This window comes from Bos javanicus, chromosome 14 (assembly GCF_032452875.1).
Source record: "Bos javanicus breed banteng chromosome 14, ARS-OSU_banteng_1.0, whole genome shotgun sequence".
Lineage (NCBI taxonomy): Eukaryota > Metazoa > Chordata > Mammalia > Artiodactyla > Bovidae > Bos > Bos javanicus.
The window spans coordinates 8,413,908-8,433,100 of record NC_083881.1 but is presented as its reverse complement, the minus strand read 5'-3'; the positions used below and the strand labels follow the sequence as shown (position 1 = coordinate 8,433,100).

General features: G+C 42.0%; 1 protein-coding gene across 7 annotated transcripts in view; it reads right to left on the bottom strand.

Moving 5' to 3' along the window:
- Window positions 1-81: 81 nt before the first annotated feature.
- The window catches only part of TMEM71 (transmembrane protein 71), a 29,972-nt gene continuing 10,860 nt past the window's right edge, over window positions 82-19,193 (bottom strand). The window contains exons 6-11 of one of the 7 annotated variants that reach the window (XM_061438562.1): window positions 13,244-13,429; window positions 9,039-9,114; window positions 4,803-4,864; window positions 4,618-4,678; window positions 2,353-2,414; window positions 82-1,136 (exon numbers count right to left, since the gene is read on the bottom strand). In XM_061438562.1, coding sequence (XP_061294546.1) covers window positions 1,108-1,136; window positions 2,353-2,414; window positions 4,618-4,678; window positions 4,803-4,864; window positions 9,039-9,114; window positions 13,244-13,429 — 476 coding nt within the window. In that variant the 3' untranslated portion in view covers window positions 82-1,107. Of the gene's footprint in view, window positions 1,137-2,352; window positions 2,415-4,617; window positions 4,679-4,802; window positions 4,865-7,547; window positions 7,687-9,038; window positions 9,115-13,243; window positions 13,430-19,193 lie in introns of those variants that run through there. The other 6 variants (XM_061438560.1, XM_061438566.1, XM_061438565.1 and 3 more) reach the window with 6 other exon arrangements.

Sequence of the window (19,193 nt, the reverse complement as noted above, 5' to 3'; positions counted from 1 at the left end):
TAATTGATTGTAAATGTTAATTACATCCAAAAAACACCTTCAGAGCAATATATCAACCAGTATTTGATCAAAACAAGTCAGTGATGATTGCTTTTATTTATTAGTATAATACTTTTCCACAAAAGAATACACTAAGTACAATCAATAGAAAAAGTGATACTTTGACCTTACCATTTTAAACACAGGCAATTTTCTCCATACAAATTTCTAGTTAAAGGATACCATACAAAGTAAGTCTGAATTGCAGGCCACGTTTGCTTTGGGAATATATATGAAGCAAGAGGAATGGAGAGGGAACATCTCCTATAATGCATGTGTAACCATACCATTTTTTACATATTTTAAAGCACTATGGTGTTTTGCCTTTATTTTGCCCCTAAAGGATTTTGTTGTTGTTGTATCTTTGCTTGAATTTCAATTTGAGTGAAAAGTAGTCATGAGTCCCAAGATGATTGAAAACTTGGTAAAGAAATTGGTTCAAAAGAAGAACTGTCTAAAAAATGGCTCTCTCCTGCCCGTTTTCCATCAACCATTATCTACTGTCACCACCTTCAATTACAAGGTTTCCTTGGGGAGAACCAAGGATAAAAAAGAAAAAGCAAACTTTTTCTACGTTGTGTTTTATGTATAGACCACATTTATTTACTTTCGAGTCAGTGTTGATTATGTAAATTCCCTTTCTTTGTTCAACTGCAGCAGTTCATCAAAGGATAGGTATAGACAGGCAGGCCCAGGAACCTGCATTGTTATAAGCTCCTCATAGACTTCTCTAACAAAAACTAATGTTTGAGAACCATTGCCTTAAGGTATAAGGTATAATAGGAGACCATTCATCCAGGTGGTTTGTTCTCTGTCACATTTCCCAGTCCTTTCCCTTCCAACTGCTAGTGTTTGCAAAGGAAAGACAAATTAATGTTATTTTCATGAGCATACTATCATTGTGAGGGCAAAACAGATTTTTTGAAAAAACCGACATAACCAAATAAAAATCCTTTTTTTCCCTCAATTATCCAATTGTTCACTCTCTCCAATAAACAGTTGATTCCAAGGAGACCACAAATCAGACAATTTCTGGATATTCAGATTGAAGACATTCATCAGAGGCCCTCATGAATGGTTGTCAGATTTTGGCAAACCTGATCAGAGAAAGGAGAAAACAAATTCATCATTTATCCACATACACAAGAAATGCAGTATCTACTTGAATTACTGCATGAGTGAGTGTGTGTATGTGTAGGCACACACAGACACACACACACACACACACACACACACAAACACAGCTACCTTAAATAATCAGAACTAGGACAGGGGAGCCCCAGGTCTTTCCTTCCTACTCCCAGTTCTCAGTTCTCTCTCTTTCCTGGGACAGGCTACAGGGCTTTTTGTCCCTAAACCCAGCTTGGTACTTAGTTAACTTCTATTTTATATTGTCCTTCTTTTCTCCCCATCCCTTCTAGGATAGAAATCCCTACAGAGTAACAAGTGAGTTTTCCCTGTATTTCTACTCCCTAAAGTTGATTGGAGGCTTCCCAGGTAGCTCAGTGGTAGAGTCCCCCTGCCAATTCAGGGGATGTAGGTTCTATCCCTGGGTAGGGAAGATCCCCTGGAGTAGGAAATGGCAACCCACTCCAGTAGTCTTGCCTGGAGAATCCCATGGACAGACAAGCCTGGAGAGCTGCAATCCATGGGGTCGCAAAGAACTTAGCAACTAAACAATAACAAAATTGATTCACTCATTCACCAACTATATAAACATCCATTCCTGCATGGGAAAGTAGGAAAAGAGATGTTACCCATTTTGCTACTATGATGTCATAAATGCAAAATGGACCCTTCTGATGCTAACTTGTTTTTGGTGACATGGGTACCTCTGATGACCTTCATTGGAAAGGAGGCCTTTGAGCCAATGGTGAGCAGTACAGACAGTCCCCAAACTCAAAGACTTTAAACAAGAAGGCAGTTGAGTAAGAACTGCATAATGTTATGAAGAGAGATGTGACTTGAGAAGTATAAAATGTTAAAAAAAAACAACGGCATGCTATCTATCTAACTATGTGCAGTGCAGGACAGGTATGGAAGGGCTGCTCCAGGATGTTGGACCAAGTACAGCACTTGTCCTCACCTCCCTCAGATTCTTATCCTTGGTTCTTAGAGGAAACTTATGAGTCACTCTTGACTCTTGATGCTAATAATCATGTCTTTGGCTGATTGGTTTCTGGATATGTTTATATGTAAGGAAGAGAGTTGCAAAATCTTTAATGTACAGGCTCAGGGCTCTTGGCTCTAAAGGAAGTACTTTAAGAAATGATGCAGCAAATACATTCAATGAATATTTATGGAGTACAGTACCTACTCTTTTCAAGGCATCAGATACGGAAATGAAGTCAATAGTCCTTGTTTTCAGATCTTGACTGCAAGAGTGTGTGGATATGAGGTCGGAAGGGTGGGAAACAGGGTAAAAAAAAAAAAAAAAAAACAGAGAGGGAAGGAGAGAAAAACAAGTTGAAGTGTGTATACAAGTAATCAAAGAAGTGATCTTGTTCCATAAATGAAACTATGGATGAGAATGTTTAAAATGGAAGTATCATCCTGGTCTTGATATAATTTCTTTTAGGAGGAGCACAGAACAGTGGGCGATGTCCTTAAAGCAACAGATGACAACCCCTGCAGCTCAGACACTGGCTGATCCATCCATCCTTCCCTGCCCACCCTCCTCATCTCTCCTGGTCTGGCCAAACATCGCCCCAGGTAGTCCCACAGCCTCTGTGCTAACTCTACACTTGCACTTATTGACTTAAAAACACAACTTCACCTTGCCCTTCACAAGTCCTTCTAACTAGACTCAAATCTTGAGGCCTTGGCATCGTAACCCTGGCACTCAGCAACGGTGTCTGACCCTTGGCAGAGGCTCCGTAACATCTGCTGAGCACCTAGCTCAGCGCAGAACACATTGTGAGTTCTAAATGAAGATAATGTTAGGTTAAGCAATGCCACTTTAGAAATCAAGGGATAAAGGTTTTTACAGACCATCTTTCCAAAACTTTCTTAGTTAATGTGCAAAGAAGTATCTGAAGAGGTGATTAAAAATAAAGAGCCCCTCCCCCACAAATTTGGATTCAGAAGTCTGGAATTGGAATCCATACAACTGGTTTCAAATAAACTACCCAGCTGATTCTAGAGCAGATGTCCCCAGTGCTGTGCTTTGAGAAACTCTGCCCTCATTACAGAGCTTTCTAATAAGATGACACTTGTTCTGATTAATTGTACATATTCATCTTGAAACCCAAAGAAAATGGATTTATACAATGTACACCATCTGACATTTCTGTGAGCTGGGTTACAAAACAACTCTGCGGTTGAGTCTTTTGTTCAGACATTATAAGTTAGTCCAGTCCAGCCTGCACCAAAAGCTGAGCACCCATGCACATTGACAGTTAACCTCGTGTGAGTTGGGCCTGTGTGCAGCCCCATAGCTAGGAGGAGAAAACTGGGTATCTCAGGAAGGTTTTATTTTATTTTACTTCTTTTAAATTTTTGCCCATGCCATGTGGCATGTGGGATCTTAATTCCCCAACTGGACCGCCAGGTAAGTCCCTCTTAGGAAGATTTCAAACAAATGTCACTAATTTAATGAATTTGAGCCAATTCTGGGAGATAGTGGAGGACAGAGGAGCCCTGTGTGCTTCAGTCCATGGGATTGCAGAGAGTCAGACACAACTTAGTGACTGAACAGCAACAACATGAATTTTCAAGGGCTAAAGAATAAGGATTTCTCTGGTGACCTCAGGACCCAATTTTCTACCTATCAGGTTAGACAAAACTTAGCTCTACCAACGCCTGTCCCTAGAAACCTGGAATGCCAGGAAATGAAGGAAAACATTGCTCAGGGTGTCAGTAAATCAATATTGGCTGGAGTCCAAAACAAAATAAATCTTTGCTAAGCCCCGCTGTGATTTCAGAGTTAAATACAAGGATTTCATAAATAGGGCAACAGAGTGTCAAGAGCGAAGGCCAGTAAACTAATTTGAATTACAGACCTCAGCCTCCAAGCTCTGGGACTTTGCCTCTGAGAGCCATATTGAAGTGAAGGTAATTAAGACAATCCGTCTTGCAAGGGGAGGGCGCTTTGGAGACTGTTTGAGATTCTGTGAGCGTCTCACCCAGACCCCAGTAACCTTTTGAAATATGCTGAACCATGCAGTCAGTATACAGGGGGATCATTAAGTGGGTGAGAGATGGTGGAGAAATCAGTTTGTAACTGAGATCATTTCATGGGCAGTTTGCCAGCTCTTTAGGAAACTTTAAGATAAAGGCCTTTTAATATGAGGTATTTGTGAAGTACAGAGCTATATAATCTATAAAATCCCTTCAAAGACTATTTTAAAAAATTCAAAACTCATATTATTTCCTAAGTTTTGTTGCCTTAAAAATTAATTCTATCTATTTTGGTATAAGTATTTAGGAGACAAGTTGGTAATAGAAATTATTCTTCAGGACAGAGTCAGGACTTTTCCTGCATGTAGTCATTGCCATCCGTTGCTCAGCAGAAAGCTTTCTCAGATGTCAGATTATGGTTATCTTTGTACAAACAAGGATAACACAAGAAATACTTACCAAGTGCCCGTGGTGGCTTTGAAATAGTTGGCAAGGCTGAAAAAGGATGACTTGACAACATCTTGGAGGAGAAAGAGAAAATATTTTTATTATTATTTTTTCAATTTTGAGAAAATATTTTTAAATGCCTCAAACTGCAATAAAATACGGGAATCAGAGCAGTGATGTGGGAAATGGTTACTTACAAGCAATGATTATCACCAAGGAACACGAGAAGACACTGGCTATGATTCCTCCCAGAAACCACCTGAAACAGCAGGATTGCTCAGGCTTAACAAACTGATTATATATTTCCAACACATGAGATGTTCTTTTAGACTCGCTATAGACGAATGAATTTAGGATATACTATAGAACGACAGTAATTGAAACAGTGCAGCATTGGCAAAAGGATAGAAATATAGCTGAATGGACAAGAGTAGAAAAGCCCAGAAATAGATACAAGTTAAGTGATTTTTTTTTAATGTTTAAAAATTGTATTTATCTATTTTTGGCTGTGTTGGGTCTTCATGGCCCTGTGGGTTTTTCTGTAGCTGTGACGAGTGGGGTCTGCTCTTCATCGTGGTTTGTGGGTTTCTCGGTGCTGTAGGTTTCTTGCTGTGGAGCGTGGGCTCTAGTGTGCAGGGGGGCTTCGGGAGTTGTGGCACATGGGCTCAAGAGTTGCGGTTCCTCGGCTCTAGAACACAGACTCGGTAGCTGTGGCTCAGGGGCTTAGTTGCTCCGAGGCATGTGGGACCGTCTTGGACCAGGGATGAAACTTGTGTTTCCTGCATTGGCAGGTGGCTCCTTTACCACCAAACCACCAGAAAAGCCCAAGTTAAGTGATTTTTAACACAAGTGCAAAAGCAATGCAATGGAGAAAGGAGACTCTTTTCAACAAATGCTGCCGAGTTGTTTGGACATGCAGAAGCATGAAACTCCACATAGACATCACACCTTAACATAAAACTCCACTCAAAATGAGTCATAGACCGAAATGTAAGCCACAAAAGTGTGAAACTTCTAGAAAAAAAACAAAGGAGAAAATTTGTATGCTTAAGCTTTCATAACCTTGACAAATGAGGGTGTTACACTTTCAGGTTTTTGTCAATCTAATGGATGATGGTATCACGGAGTGGATTCTTTTTCTTTTTAAAGAATAATATCTTCATAGTTTTGTGCTCAAAATATGAATATTGAAAGATATTACAAATAAGTACAAAGGCAAAAGGAAAATATCATGAAAAAAATCCCACCACCCTGAAGCATTATTAAAATCTGACAAATATCCTTTCGGACATCTCTTTATAGGCATTTTAAAAACTTCAAAAATTGAGCTTTCTACATATAAACTGCCAAAATCTCCAAACTCCAACACTGCTGACCTGCTACCAAAACATATATGGGGAAACTTCAGGCACTCAAATTAAGGCTAAAATAATTCATCAAAGATTTTTAATTGCTGCCTGCCTATGCAAGAGAAATAGTTTAGAGTTTGAATTCAGGCAAATTAACTGCCTGCTTAAAAAAAAAAATCAGTACAGGTGTACCTTGAAGATATTGCAGTTTCAAAGACCACTGAAATAAAGTGAATATCATAATAAAGCAAATCATGTGTATATTTTGGTTTCCCAGTGCATATAAAAATTATGTTTACACTATAATGTAAACTGTTAAGTATTCAATAACATTGTATCTTTAAAAAATGTATATACCTTAATCTTTTTTTATGGAGAGACACTGCCTTTTATTTATTTTTTTTCTAGATGAGTTTGTGTTTATTTATTTATTTTACTTTATAATATTGTATTGGTTTTGCCATACATCAACATGAATCTGCCATGGGTGTACACGTGTTCCCAATCCTGAACCCCCTCTCCCTCTTCCCTCCCCATACCATCCCTCTGGGTCATCCCAGTGCACCAGTCCCAAGCTTCCTTATACCTTAATTTAAAAAGACTTTATTGCTGAAAAAAAAATGAGCTTTAACAAATGTACATTAAAGCATATAAAGGTTTTTTAGTGTTATTTTTAAAACAAAAACCCTGTAATCACTCAAATCAAGAAATAAAATATTTCTAACACCTCATAATTTTTCCTGTATTGATCCTTCCTACTTTACCCTCCCAAATTAACTACTATGCCTACATCTATAGGAACTGATTGGTTTTGCCTTTTCTTGAATTTTTTGTGTATACACTTGTGTCTGTCATCTTTCACTTACATCATATTTCTGAGGTTCATCCACGCTATTGCCCATAGGAAGAGTGCTTTTTTGAAAAAAAAAAACAAAATCACTTAAGTAAACTTTTTACTTTAGAATAACTAGATACGCAGAGAAGTTGCAAAAAAATAACATAGGGGGTCCTCAAATATCCCTTATCCATCTTCCCCTGTCATTAGCATCTTGCAATACATGGTACCTTTGTCATAATTAAAAGGAACCAACACTGGTACCTCCCTAATAACTCAACTCCACACTTCATTTGAACTTTACGGCTTTTCCCTAATTGATCCATTTTCCAGCATCTTACATAGGATATCACATGAGATTTAGTCATATGTCTCCTTAGTTTGGGCTGTGACAATTTCTCAGACTCTCCACAGTTTTGATGACTTTGACAGTTTTGAGGAGTACTGGTCAGATAATGTGGAGTGTCCCTCAAGGTGGGTTTTTCCTGTGATTGGGATTCCCTGGTGGCTCAATGGGAAAGCATCCACCTGCAATGCAGGAGACACAGGTTAGATATCTGGGTTGGGAAGATCCCCCGGAGAAGGGAATGGCAACTCACTCCAGAATTCTTGCCTGGAACATTACATGCATAGTGGAGCCTGGCAGGCTACAGTCCCTGGGGTCGAAAGAGTCAGACGTGACTTAGCTTCTAGACTACCATAACCACCATGTTCAGACTGGGGTTTAGAAGACCCTAGAGGTGAAATGCCATTCTTACCATATCAAGGTAGTGTTTGTCAGGCTTCTCAACTGTCAAGTTTCCTTTTCCTCCTCTATCCAAACACTATTCTTTGGAATCGAGTTTCCAAAGGCAGTCAAGTTCTCCTCTTAAGGGGGAAGTTTCTACATAAATTAACCTAAGAGGAACATTCCATTAATAGTCCTGTGAAATAAAGAAAAGTCTCCATGATCAGCTAAGTTTGGGAAAAGCTAAGTTAAGCAAAGCTGAACAGGTTTCTTCACGATGTTATTTCACTGAGCCTTTATCATGCTAATGTACACCGTGATTTCCCCCAACTTGGGATATATAATACAGAATTCTGCAACATTATTTTTAACTACAGGACTGCCCCCCACCCCTTTTTGTTCATTTGGTCCCATTATAATCTAAAAATACTTTCCAAACCTCATAATTATCTGGGAAGCTGTTTTAAAGTATGGATTCTCACTAGATCTAAATTGGTATCTCCAGGGATGGGATCCAGGACTTCGTATTTAAAAATATAACTCTCCCAAGTGATGTGAGGCACTTGACCATCAAGAGGAAGGACTTGAGGAGAAGCAGCACGCACTAACCGGAGCGCAAGGACCACAAGACCCCAGGGTGTATCATTCATTCCTGTTTCATTGGTTCAACAAGTATCGATGAGGCCCTAGCACAATCTCTCTGTTCTCAAGGGAACTTACAATCTTGTAGGGAGAGATAGAGCATTAACTTTTAAATCCGCGAACATAGACTAGGTCAGGTCATGATAAATGCTCTGGAGAAAAGCCAAGCAAGACGTGCGTGATAGAGAATGGTATTCTGTCTATATACGGTTGTCAGGGAAGGGCTCTCTGCCGATGTGACATTTGAACAGATAACCAGAAAGAAGTAAGGGCACAAGTTATTGTTTCTCCAGGGAAAAAAGACTGTAGTAGGCAGAATATATAGCAAGTGCAAAGGCCTTGAGGCCCAAGTGGGCTTAGCACAGAAGGGACTTGATGACTGCCCTGGAGACTTGGGTAAGAAAAGAATAGGAAGGACACGCTGGACAGAGGGTAGAACAGAAACATGCCTATAATCAGCCAAGAGCATTATGTCTTCTGAGATGCTGAGAAGACATTTTATGTGAGGTTATGAAAATATAATGGGAAAGATGGAGTCCCAGTGGGAACTCCAAGTGCCCTAGTGGGGATGTCATATGCCCTTGAACTCCACGTAGGGTGACTTAGATTATATCTGTAACAAGGGGTCACTGAGGATTTAAGCAAAGGATAATGCATGGTACAAATCCAATTTCTAGCAAGATCCACTGCCTTTGGTGTGTTTTGTGAGATAATGGGAGGAGGGAGGTAGTAGATAAAAAGCCAATGGACAGAAAAATGGACGAATCTTAACCGCAGAGCTACCTAAAATGCTTTGTGGAATAAGACAAGGAAATCATCAATCAATTACAGCTTCATTAATTATGAAACACCACTGCATGAACATAAAAAGCTAAATTACCTTGCACAGGCAGAAATGATTAAGCATGCAGCAAGCAGAATTGCTTGAAAGGAGACCTCTCGTAACAAACTGGTTTCTAACAGGAAAAATAAAAAATAAATGAATTAGAAATCATCGTTGATTAAGTAGTCTTGGAACAACAAAATCACACTAAAACTTTTTTTTGATACACCAAAAAAAAAAAAAAATGTTTTTAAATGTGTGTCAGTTCAAGTAATTTGTCCTAAGTAATATGATTAAGAGCTTCCCTGGTGGCTCAGCAGAAAAGAATCTGCGTACAATATGGGAGCTGTAGGAGATGTGGGTTTGAACCCTGGTTCAGGAAGATCCCCTGGAGAAGGTCATGGCAACCCACTCCAATATTCTTGCCTGGAAAATCCCATGGACAGAGGAGCCTGGCGGGCTGCAGTCCACAGGGTCACAAAGAGTTGGACACCATTGAAGTGACATGGCATGGCATGGCAATAAGATCAAATTATCAAATGCTGTCTAGGGCCTTTCATTAGAAATTTTCTGAAAATTATCAGTTTTTTCCTAACACTTAAAACATAAGCGATTGTACTACATAGACAGTTTGGAGCTTGCCTTTTACCTCAGTGTTGACAAAAGGCTTTGTAGACTTGATGCTAATGTCAGAAATCTAACTGGGATGATGATTATAATATTAAAGTCTAAATTTTGTAGAGTGCCTTATAACTCACAAAGAGGTTTCATACATCAGTTCATTTCATCACCATGACCAGACTGGGAGGCAGGAACCATGATCACAGTTCTGCAAATGAGAAGACCAAATTTCAAGTGATGAAATTCAACCAAGGTCACGGAGCTATGTGCTGCCAGAGCCAAGATTGAAAAACCACGTCCAGCCAGAACATCATGTTTTGTCCGAAACAGGGTGGGTAAAAGAATGGCAACTTGGCATACTGGGAGTCTCTAAAGGGCTAAACAAGAGAATAAATAGTCTGAACTATTTGTCCTTGCAAAACTCTTTGCTGTCTTAAAATACTTCAGCGCTACTGAGCCATGGTGGAAATGACTGCAAATCATCCAGCAGTTATAAAAAGGAAGAGTTAAACCAATTGTGACTCTGAGTCTTATTTTAACCGCCTAAAAGGAATCAGAGCTGCTTTAAGGATGACCACGTAAAGATCTAAAGGAAAATAGAACAGATCTCAGCTTCATTTTTGCCAAATGCTTCAAAAGCTCAATTTTGCAAGTTGTTTAAAACTTGTAAGGACTTTGAGCTCTGCATGTATTTATTTTTGCTATTTACGTTCTGAATTGAGATTGAGTCAGCTAACAAGAACCTGCTTAGTCCATAATATGGGTGAAACATTGAAGATGGGCAAATGCAAAATATAGCAGTTGTGAATGACATCACTGCACATATACAGTATTTCATATTAATATATACAGAGATTTAAATAAGTTATTGTGGGTTCAATCAAACACTTAACCATCTTTTAAAGTGTTTCTATTCTTAGCCTCCTCTGATTTCATGTGGAATTTGAAACATATTTTCTCCCAGAAATAAGTGTAGGTTGACAAACTGCAAAGATCCCTAGACTTGAATACTGAAGGAAGACTGGGTTTAAACTCAAGTTCTGTAAAGACATGTGTTGTGATTGTGGACAAGGTGGTCATTGCTTCATTCCATCAGTAGCCATTCACTTAGCATGAATTTTGGCTTGGCTCAAGTGTAAACTCCTTCAGGAAGTCTTGGATGTCTTCACCTCCCCCTTGGCCCTTAGCTGCTCTGTCTTTGAAATCCCATTATACCTCATGCATGTCTCCATCAACAAAGTTTCCACACTGAATTAAAATTATTGTTTTATTTCTCTATGTTTCCCCGTCAGACTATTGACAATAGCTGGCATCTATTTGCTGTTCTTCAGCAGCAGTGCCCATATTTTCCTTGAGAAGTCCCCTCTCCCTTCCTCCTAGTGTGTGGTTCCAGTGAACAGACTGATTTCCCTCCCAGCCTTTGATGCGCTCCAATCCACTTGGAGCTTCACATGCATGCATGTGTGCTATGTCACTCCAGTCATGTCCGACTCTTTGCAGCCCTATGGACCATAGATAGGCCTGCCAGGCTCCTCTGTCCACGGGATTCTCCAGGCAAGAATACTGGAGTGGGTTGCCATGCCCTCCTCCAGGGGATCTTCCCAACCCACGGATCTAATCCACATCTCTTACATCTCCTGCACTGGCAGGCAGGTTTTTTACCACTAGCATCACCTGGCAATCCCCTGGATCTTCATTAACTTAGTGACAAAGGGATAGGTTTTGTTGTGTAATTGGGACCCTTCCAGAACCAAGGTAGCCGGCCCTCTTGTCCTAAGTCTAGAGTTTGTTTCTGCTGACTTTGACTGGGGGAAGTTGCAGGCACAGAGCCAGCAGAACTACCATGGAGTAATAAAGAGCATTTCAAAAAATAAAGTGGACAGAGGAAAAGAGACTTGAAGAGACTGACAGAGACCTGGAATCTTTGCCTGGAATGTTTATTAATATGAACCAATACATTCAATGACTGATCAATCCATTTTGAGTTGGGTTCTCCTCCGCTGGAACTCAAAAAACCCTGACTGATAAAATGATGCCAGGCACACTTATACCTTTAGCATATGGATCAGTACCTCAAACAATCTGCACACTCAAAACCTACATGAAGGAGATAAAACAGCATCATCTCCATTAGATGGAGACCTCATCCACTCAGGGCTTTATAGCCAAGTGAAGCAAAGGAAGATGGCCCCAAGAGAGAGATACATGGTGCCGGGTGCTACAGCATCTTGGGGAAGCCAAGTGCTACCTCCACCCACCAGCATGGGGCAGAGAAGGCCCCACAGAGGCAGTCTCCTCTAACAGGACCTTAAAGGAAGAGTAGGGGTCTTCCAGGCATATAGCCCGTGGGAGACATTCCAGACACAACAAAGAACTTGTGCAAAGGCTGACTTGGCCTACCGGAACTTGAGTATTCTATTCTGTAAAATGGAGACAGCTCATTTAACTGGCCCACCACTGTCTTGGAGCCCCTGTTCTGTGCCAGGCACTACATGGGCAGTTGGGATTCTACAGATGCCTGAGGTATGGTCACCATCATCGTGAAAGAGCTGACGGCCTGATGGAGGAGATACAAAAGTAAACATTCAAGAACAGTACAAGAAATGGGCAAGAGAGAGGGGAGTCCTGAGAACTGGAGGAATACAAAAAGGGGTCACTGAAGACCTCTTCCCCAGAAAACAGGGTGGACTCCTTGGAGGAGGTGGGACATGAAACTGTCAGCTGGAAACTGTCTAAACAATAAACACTGCTGTCCCGGTCATCCTGACCCCTGGAAAGGGAATAAAAAAAATCCTCAAGACCTATCTAATAGCTGTACTGGGAACAAAATGAAGCAGGGCATGTTGGTCTTTGGGAGTAGAAGTGGTCAGTGAGATAAATATTCAGGATTTGAGGAAGTCGAAGAAAGAGAAGACATTATTTTTTCATTTCACCTTCCATCTTAGGTAATCGTAACATCACATTTTTGGAGCGCTTAGTACACATGGCACATGATGCTAAGTGCTTGATGAGGATTATTTCAATCATTTATCGATACAGGGTGGGAATTATGAGTATCTCCCTTTACAGATGAAAATGTGACGTTTTGGAGTGTTGGGTAAACTGAAGTGGGAACTGGGCTTTGAAACTTGGCAAGCTGGGGACAAGACAGCGCCTTGAGGCAACACTGTGCAAACCTGGTCCACCCGTATTAGCATAGAGATTAAGGGAGATGCTTGCTGAATTTATTTCAGATTTACTACTGACAGCAAGCATCAAGACTTTGGTATCTTTTGACTTTCCTTGCCAGGGGCATATCATGAAAGAATGTTCTTTCTCCTGTTTATTTTCTTCTTCTAGCATATATCAAACACACAGCTAGATATGAAGACGATGATCACGGACAGCTATGTATGAGCACGACTCAGCTTTAGTCACACTTAGCATTTTCCCAAATGTCTTCAGGGTTTTTAAAAAACAAAGAAAACACCACAAATCCAGTCCTTCTAGTACCTCTGAGATGACTCCTCCAGGTCAGTCACCTCCTCTGTGGATGCATCACCTGGCTGCAGGCTGATGCCAGCTCCTAAGGGGACATTAGTCACTTCCGGGCCCTGAAAGGAGGAATTATGTGGGTGCAGCAAAGGTTTAAAAAAACTCACTTGGATGATCCAACGCCTCTTCCTGGAAACGTTCAGAAGCCGTCCACTGGGACTGAGGAGACAAGTCGTAGGAGTTTTCTCTGGGTCTCTGAGAGGCAACAGGGCCAGAAAAGGAGGCTTTCACAGACTCTGCATTCAGCTTCTGTGACTCCCAGTCATCAGTCAGAGAACAGTCAAAATCACCTCCTGGAAGAGCAGAGGGGTTCAGTGTGTGTGTGTGTGATTTCCATGACTCTAATGATCACAGCAATAGTCTCAAGAAGCACAGAGAATTGGAACTGAATGAGCAGAAACATTTTTTTCTAACCTCTATTTCCATGGAGCATAAAGTGACGAAGGGGAAATGACAGCAGAGAGGAGAGCCGGAGGCAGCCCACGGGTGACTGAGCCCCCCAAGAAGGCGCCAAGCCTGAGACATTTGGGAAGGGGAGCCAGCATTGAGGGGAAGGCCAAAGCTTCACAGGCCTGGGGCAGGCGGATCTGTGGAGTCATTCAGTGCAGAATTATTGTATAACTGCATACGAGACACAGTTCGGGAGGCTGGGCGTCAGAAGTCAGAGTAGACAAGTGCTGTGTGCCATCCATGGCTGGGGAGGGACAGGCACACCGGATCACAGTTAGGAGGCAAAGAGGTCATCACTGCACGGAAACCTGGCAGAAGGTGTCCAGATGGAGCCTGGGAGGGAGTGTCTGAGTGCTTGAGCGGAAATCTGAAGGCCTAGGAGGAGGACTTGCAGAGAGACAGAAGGAAGAGCAAAGGCCAGGAAGAGACAGACAGAGGGCGAGGGGAGGGGGGAGGAGGAGAGGGAGGAGGGGGAGGAGGGGGAGGGGAAGAAAGAAGGGAAAGAAGAAAGAAAGACATCAGTCCCCGCACAGAATATGGTGGGCTCCCAGAAGAACAAGCCGTCCTTTGTGGCCAGACAGGAGCCCCTGAGCGTGGGCAGTCCTGGAAGATGGTTCTGGCTGGATTGCTAGTGCTGTGCTTAGTCGCTCAGTCATGTCCAATTCTTTGCAACCCCATGAACTGTAGCCTGCCAGGCTCTTCGGTCCATGGGATTCTCCAGGCAAGAATACTGGAGTGGGAAGCCTATCCCATCTCCAGAGGATCTTCCCAACTCAGGAATCAAACTGGAGTCTCCTGCATTGCAGGCAGATTCTTTATCAGCTGAGTTACTTGGGATTGCTCAATGGGGATCAAAATCATGAAGGGCCTCATGGGTCATGCTCACTCAGGAGCTCAGATTTATCCTGTGGGCAACTTGGAGGATGGGAGTACTGAGAGGTGCTTTGTGTGTTGAGGTGCTCACTCAGCGGTGTGAGTGGTGGAGAGAGTCCCAGCCCTGTTCTAGAAGCTGGGAGTGACTGAGGAGCTCCAAGAACTCTTGGGGTCTTCATATAGCAGTGCTTCTTAACCAGAAGTCATTTCTCTCCCCAGAGGACATCTGACAATGTCTGGAGTCATTTTGGATGGTCACAGCTTCAGCAGGGAAAAAGGGATAGGGTATCACTGGTATCTGAAGGAATAAAGCCCAGGGATGTTGTGATACCATATACACAGGACAGGCCTGGATACTGAAGCAATGAACTGATGCTTTTGGACATGGGAATTCCGCCAACCCTGCAGGCTCCTTCCTACCCTCCCGCCCACAACTTGCTGCCTCTTGATAAAGCAGTCTGCAGAAGCATCTTTGCTGGTTGTCACAGAAAAAGGAAATGGTAGGAAGTGAACCATGCCGAGCATCCAATAACACCCAGACTGCAGAGGAGGTCCTGGACCTTGTTTACTGCAGCACTAATCACAATGGCTAAGATACGGAAAGAACCCATGTTCATCAATAGGCAAATGAATAAAGAAAATCCTGCCATTTGCATCATCACGGATGAACTAGGAGGTTCATCTAAGTGAAATAAGCCAGTCGTAGAAAGACAAATACCACATGATTACACTTATACACGAGGTATCTAAAATAGTCAAAATCAGAGAAGCAGAGAATAAAAGGGTGGCTGCTGGGGGAGAGGGGGCAGGGGGCTAAGGGGAATTGTTCAACAGATATAAGGTTTCAGTGATGCTAGATGAATAAGTTCTAGAGCTCTGCCACACATGTGGCTATAGATATCAATGTGGTATTTTATGTACTTCAAAATGTGTTGAGAAGGTAGATTTTTTTCTCTTAGCGTGCACACACACACACACACACACACACACAAGACCAAAAAAAAAAACCACCCAAAACTCTACAAAACTTAGTCACTCAGTCATGTCTGACTCTTTGCAACCCCATGGACTGTACTTCTCTTACTCTGAATCTTGCAGTATTGGAGGGACGCTGGGCTCTGATATCTTGAGTAAAGATCATAGACAGCCAATATTGACCTTAAAAACCTCCTGTAAATGTCCAATTGGCACAATCGTATAGAATGTGTGTGGTGTGGCATGTTAGTCGCTCAGTCATGTCTGACTCTTTGTGACCCCGTGGACTATAGCCTTCTAGGCTCCTCAGTCCTTGGGATTCTCCAGGCAACAATACTGGAGTGGGTTGTCAATTCCTTCTCCAGGGGATCTTCCCCACCCAGAGATCAAATTCAGGTCTCCTGCTTTGCAAGCGGATTCTTTACCATCTGAGCCACCAGGGAAGTCTTTATATATATATATAAAGACTTTATATATATTTATATATATATATATATACACGTATCGACTATATCTCCATAAAGCTGTTTTTAAAAAAGAGAGGAAGCTATGTGGTCATATTCACATGGAAGTGAGAAGGAACTGGTACCTTTGTGGCTGATTATGTATTCAAGAGTGGCATTGAACTAAGATCTGGGGAGACGTGATGAGGATGTGACAACAGTAAAAATATTCCTGAGCTGTTGCCCAAAGCTACTCTGTTGAACTTACGCTTTGCTGCTGAGAGTTAGATGAGATAAAAATGTATCTCATGTAGAATTCTGGAAATATTGCACAGAAATTTCTAAAAGAAAATTCTAAAAGAAGAGATGGCATTAAAAAGAGAAAAAAAGATAAAAAAATTTTTACAGACAAAAGAGTCTTAACAAAAAATGATCAAGGAATTTTCATCTCTGAAGAGACATGGTTTTCCCCCAATTCACACTTCCCTTCACTGACATTTTTTCCCCCTCTAACCTTAATAATAAATGAAAGGGGCTTTCCTGGGGGGCTCAGTAGTGAAGAATCCACCTGTCAATGCAGGAGACGCAGGTTTGATCCCTGACCCGGGACGATCCCACGCTCTGCAGAGCAGCTAAGCCAGTGTGCCTCAACTATTGAGACTGTGCTCTGGAGCCCAGAAGCTGCAACTATGGAGCACACATGCCATAGCTGCTGAAGCCCTCATACTCTAGAGCCCGTGCTCCGAAACAAGACAAGTCACCACAGTGAGAAGCCCACGCACTGCCGCTAGGGTAGCCCCCAGCTTGCTGCAACTAGAGGAGAGCCCATGGGCAGCAACAAAGACACAGCACAGCCAAAATTAAATAGAAAACATGCTAAAAATAATAAATGAAAGAATCATCATGCAGTAAGTAAGTGAAAGTCGCTCAGCCACGTCTGATTCTGTGGGACCCTATGAATTGTAGCCCAGTAGGCTCCTCTGTCCATGGGATTCTCCAGGCAAGAATACTGGAGTGGGTTGCCATTTTTTCCCCAGAGGATCTTCCCAACCCAGGGATCAAACCTGAGTCTCCTGCACTGTAGGCAGATTCTTCACCATCTGAGTTATGAAGGAAGCCCTGCATAATCCAGAGAACATATCAATAAATAATTCTTTGGGATTATATTTGAAGATATTAATTTTATTCTGTTTCTCTTGGTTTATTTAAATTGTGTGGTTGGCTTCTGATTTTTTTTTTTTTTGGCTTCTGTTTTACAAGGATGAATCTAATTCTTCCAAGCAAGTTCCCTATCCTTACATACAAAATAGGCATTATCATTTGCTATAGAGGGAAACGCAAAGCCATGTACAGATGTTGCCATCAAAGACATTTATGGAGAAGGCACTAGATTAAGAGAAAACTGTAGACCTCAGACGGGGGTGCCTTGTCTGAGGTCATCGTATCTTTCTTTCTTGGGACTGGCAGAAACAGAGCTGGAAGCCCTGATGAGTCCTCCCTGTCTAGATCCTGGATCCTCTATCAGTATGACTCATGGACTCTGAGGATGCAGTCCAAATTGCAGCATTGGATCTGGGCAGCCACGAAACATCAGAGCTAGAAGATGAATTGCAGCTAATGAGGAAAGGTGTCTGGATGCAGCTGTGGAAGGGGTGAGCTGAGGATAAACAAAATAGGCAACAACACCAACACCACAAAAAAAGCCCATTTTAGCCTGAAAAATTAAGGAAAAGAAAATCAGAGGAAGTAAGTTTTGATTGCATCCATTTCCCAGAGAGAAAATGGCAGAACAATTTAATTTTGAATTCTTCTCTCGAGTCTTCTAACTCGGCGATGTTTCCAGAGAAAAAGGATTTGCTGATAAAAGTCAGGGGGCTTTGGGTAAATCCGGAAAACAAGAAGTCTGGGGAAGATTTGATTACAGTTGACAGCAGAGATGAGCGCTTTCAAAGCCCCATGTGTACCCGGGTTGACTAATTACTGATTGGGGGTGGGGGTACTTGATTTTGTTATATTTAGAAGACATTCTGAAACCATGAGAGTTTTAACAAGATACCTCATGCACGTGCAGCACTGCTGCGGTCCAATTGCTTTCAGATTGTTTGGACATATTTTGAAGAGGCAGCAATGGGAAAAACAACATGTGAATTTCCAAATATGTGAAACTCTGCCTTTAGAGTGGCGATTCCCAAACTTTAAACATCCACGGATAGTTCACCTGATTTTTGCCACCTCCCAGGGCCTTCTTACAGAGAAGGCGATGGCACCCCACTCCAGTACTCTTGCCTGGAAAATCCCATGGACGGAGGAGCCTGATAGGCTGTAGTCCATGGGGTCGCTAAGAGTCAGACACGACTGAGCGACTTCACTTTCACTTTTCACTTTCCTGCATTGGAGAAGGAATGGCAACCCACTCCAGTGTTCTTGCCTGGAGAATCCCAGGGATGGGGGAGCCTGGTGGGCTGCCATCTGTGGGGTCGCACAGAGTTGGACACGACTGAAGCGACTTAGCAACAGCAGCAGCAGCAGCAGCAGCAGCAGCAGAGCCTTCTTAACTCCTAGCCACTTCAAATTTTCTTAGACTGTTTCACCTTAGTCTTTTACTTTAAAGGAAACTTTATATCACTCATTTAAATGCCCTAAAGAAAAAGTAAATGTAAGAACAAGTACAATGAACATGAGACCTTATTTAATTTGCACTAAATACTTTTGTAGGGGGAAGCTCTGAGCCTGTTCTTTGTTAAAAGAGAGTAATGTAACTCCCAGTGGTTCGGGCTCTGTGCTCCCACTGCTGTGCAGCAGAGTTAATCAGCTATGTGTATACATATATTCCTTTTCTCTGAGCGATAAGAAAGCCTTCTTCAGTGATCAATGCAAAGAAATAGAGGAAAACAACAGAATGGGAAAGACTTGAGATCTCTTCAAGAAAATTAGAGATACCAAGGGAACATTTCATGCAAAGATGGGTTCAATAAAGGACAGAAATGGTATGGACCTAACAGAAGCAGAAGATATTAAGAAGAGGTGGCAAGAATACACAGAAGAACTATACAAAAAAGATCTTCACGACCCAGATAATCACAATGGTGTAATCACTCACCTAGAGCCAGACATCCTGGAATGTGAAGTCAAGTGGGCCTTAGAAAGCATCACTACGAACAAAGCTAGTGGAGGTGATGGAATTCCGGTTGAGCTATTTCAAATCCTGAAAGATGATGCTGTGAGAGTGCTGCACTCAATATGCCAGCAAATTTGGAAAACTCAGCAGTGGCTACAGGACTGCAAAGGTCAGTTTTCATTCCAATCCCAAAGAAAG